The following is a 3,170-nucleotide window of genomic DNA, read 5'->3' as shown; positions in this document are numbered from 1 at the left end:
AAGTTAACACCTGTACCCCCGCACATTGACTCGGTACCTGTACCCCCCTATATATAGCCTCATTTTGTTTTACTTTATTTTTACTTTAGTATATTTGGTAAACATTTTCTTAACTCTTTCTTGAACTGCACTGTTGGTTAAGGGCTTGTAAGAAAGCATTTCATTTACATTTTACTCATTTAGCAGACACCCTTATCCAGAGCGACTTACAGTAGTGAATGCATACATTTCATACATTTTTTCTCCGTACTGGTCCCCCGTGGGAATCTAACCCACAACCCTGGCGTTGCAAACACCATGCTCTACCAACTGTGCCACACGGGACCATGCAAAGGTCTACACTTGTATTTGGCTCATGTGACAAATAAAGTTTGATTTGACTTCTTTACCACATCTATGGTTAGGGTAGGGATGTCCCAAGGATCCGAGATAGCGCCGACCACAAAAGGTTAAAAAAAAAGTACAAGGGTAGCTAATGACACAAGAGCTTGGTTAAACGATCTTTGGTAATACTTTTACTTGTTAGTATTTATATAATTTATCATCCACCTGGTATATTGGATGAAATCCAGAGTATTCCCAAACATGTAAAGCCTATAGAACTCTTAGCCAGCTTGATAGCAGCATCAGCCACAGAACATTAGTAAATATTTGGTCAGATGGATGACTACAATCTCTTTTTAAAAATGGTTGGTTTGGAGTAAAGCAACTTGTTTACCTTGTATAAGCCATCAAATGTTTAAAAGCCTGCTCACCTTTAGAAATGCAAGCGCATGCAGCACCATCTTAATATTTCATGTAATCTGCTTAAACTTTAATAAAATACACAATTCCTGATGTAATGTCAGTGTCAACACTTTCAAAGTGAATAGAACAATGTTCAGTAGTCCACTCAGTTTTCAAACTTCAGTCTCATTCAAAACTACAAAATGGTAGTTCACATCGAGAAACACTGGACTCAAACTTCAAATTCAGGAATACTATGGACAGTTACACCATGAGTCAGGACACTAAACATATTTTCAATTATTTTAATGTTGCAGTGGAAATACACATTTACTTAGATTTTTGACTCTGAGCCTGTGCTTTAAGGACCTTGACAACAATCTTCTGCTCCTCAATCAGGAAAGCACGCTTGATCCTGCGGTAGACAGAAGGGTGAAGGTTAGTGGATCAGTTAACTTTGAGATGTTCAGGACATGCCATTGATGGTTACTTTACAAATACTGCCCAAATGTCAACACTAAGAAAAATCGAATGAATGCATGTTGCAAAGACCATTACAGAAACATACATCTTTATTTTTTGCACAAAGAAATTGTCCACTGCTTTTAACAGCACACCCCAGGACAAATCTCACAATGTGATATTTGTCGACAAAACCAGCTAAAACCACCATCTCCTTAAAATCACAATCAATCAGTTAGGGAGAGATGTGATCAGGATCAGACTTGACTAAAGAATGTAGTTTTTAATTATAGCACATCGAATTCACAAGAGCATTCTAAGATAACCAGAGGCTGCTGAAGCAAACAAAACGCACTTAAATTGCTATGGATAGAAATTCAACTATGGCTGGCTGGCACCTTGAATACAATGACATCTTTCTGGCATAGTTAGTCCAATATGCAAGTAAACAATATCAACCAGAACCAACCATGGGGCAGGATTAGGGCTGTTACGGTAATTGAATATCCCATGTCACTGAGTTATGGATGAAGACAGTCATTTCAGGATTTATTTTTATAAACTTAATTTTCTATATAGTGGGAGTTCACTAATGATAAACAATTGTTTTGCTAAATTCATCTCTTTCCAACTGATGATACGCAGGGGTGTAGAACGCTATAGGCTATGGCACTTGAGTAAAAAAAGTTTGTGGACTATTTCTTTGCATGCTAGTAAATAGATCTTTCAAAAACATTTGAAGTGTCAGATTGATTAATTATTCCATAAGGTTGTCCTGTCTCCGAGGCCTATAATGTGCTAATGTGTCAAATGGAACCCCTGTCATTTTGTAAAAATAATCTGTTAATTTTATGATTGTATTACAAAATGTACAGGTCTCATTCTCTGAGTGAAAACATTATTTGCAGAGTTAACCACCTGCCACACTTCTGAGAAACAAGTTTTGGTTTATTTCATACCATAAGTTACATGCGCCATGTGAGCAATGAGCATGTGTCTGGTTTCTGTCCTGTTAAGTCAGTTTATTTTTATATAGACACAGCAAAATAATAGTTCCTCACAGTATTTCAAAAATCCTTCACACTCCCCCTTGAAAATCAGCGTCGCTGATAAATAGGCAACTGACGTGTGCATTTGTTATTTTAAGGATTGTAAATTTCGTCGGCATACTATAACATAGCTCTCTCCTTCCCACTTTCCTTGTCAATTGATTATCGTAGCCCCTACTTTTGGAAAGCCTAAGGTAGGGCTAGTTAAAAAAAAAAAATTTTTTAAAGATAAAATATTTGCTCTAGTGGCTTTGATTGACGGGTGCTTTTACCGGGGTGTATGTGTGCTGATTCTCCTTGGGGTTATATAATTCCATTCAGTAAGGAGCCTGTCTGGACATCATGTAATCCTGACTAGTCTCCCAGTCCCTGAGGCTGAAAAACAGCCCCACAGCATGATGCAATGTCATACTCATGTCAGCTTTGACAACCACTGACCAATTAGATTTGGGGAGGCGCTATCGAAATAAAAAAAATAGCAGGAAATGCAATTGAGCATGATACGTTGTCACATTAATCAGGCCTTTTGATTTTAACATATTACATTTGGATTGTTTTAGTTGGCTAGGCTACTTAATGAATCAAGCCTTAGCAGTCATTCTGATCTAGTTTCCAATGGACAGTGCTTTAGTTAATCAGGTTGCTGTCCAGCGGTTTGGTTTGCGATGCACCTGACTACACATTTCTGTGCAATAGCCTTTTGATTTGAACATTTGAAAAGTGTGTGTACTAGGCAATTAGATTTAATTTATGCACGTTACAGGACTTTGGTTTTACTAATAAATGTCTAAATGTTATCTGCGTCTGGCTTCAGTCTTAAAAATTAGGATTAGGTGGAACGTGAGGCTGATTATAGGTAGACTGAGTAGGCCTACAACTCCATTCCCTTTCTATTCAGTTTAGAGAAATTAATTGAAAATAGCCATTATCAGG

General features: G+C 37.4%; 1 protein-coding gene across 2 annotated transcripts in view; it reads right to left on the bottom strand.

The window, feature by feature from the left end:
• Positions 1-1,017: 1,017 nt before the first annotated feature.
• LOC100194607 (ribosomal protein L34) overlaps positions 1,018-3,170 on the bottom strand; it is an 18,738-nt gene continuing 16,585 nt past the window's right edge. For both annotated transcript variants that reach the window (XM_014207447.3, NM_001139692.1), the window contains 1 exon segment: positions 1,018-1,141. In XM_014207447.3, coding sequence (XP_014062922.1) covers positions 1,057-1,141 — 85 coding nt within the window. In that variant the 3' untranslated portion in view covers positions 1,018-1,056.

The sequence above is a fragment of the Salmo salar genome, chromosome 07 (genome assembly GCF_965601325.2).
Source record: "Salmo salar chromosome 07, fSalSal1, whole genome shotgun sequence".
Lineage (NCBI taxonomy): Eukaryota > Metazoa > Chordata > Actinopteri > Salmoniformes > Salmonidae > Salmo > Salmo salar.
Note: the sequence above shows the minus strand (reverse complement) of the source record. Positions and strands in the feature narration are given on the sequence as shown.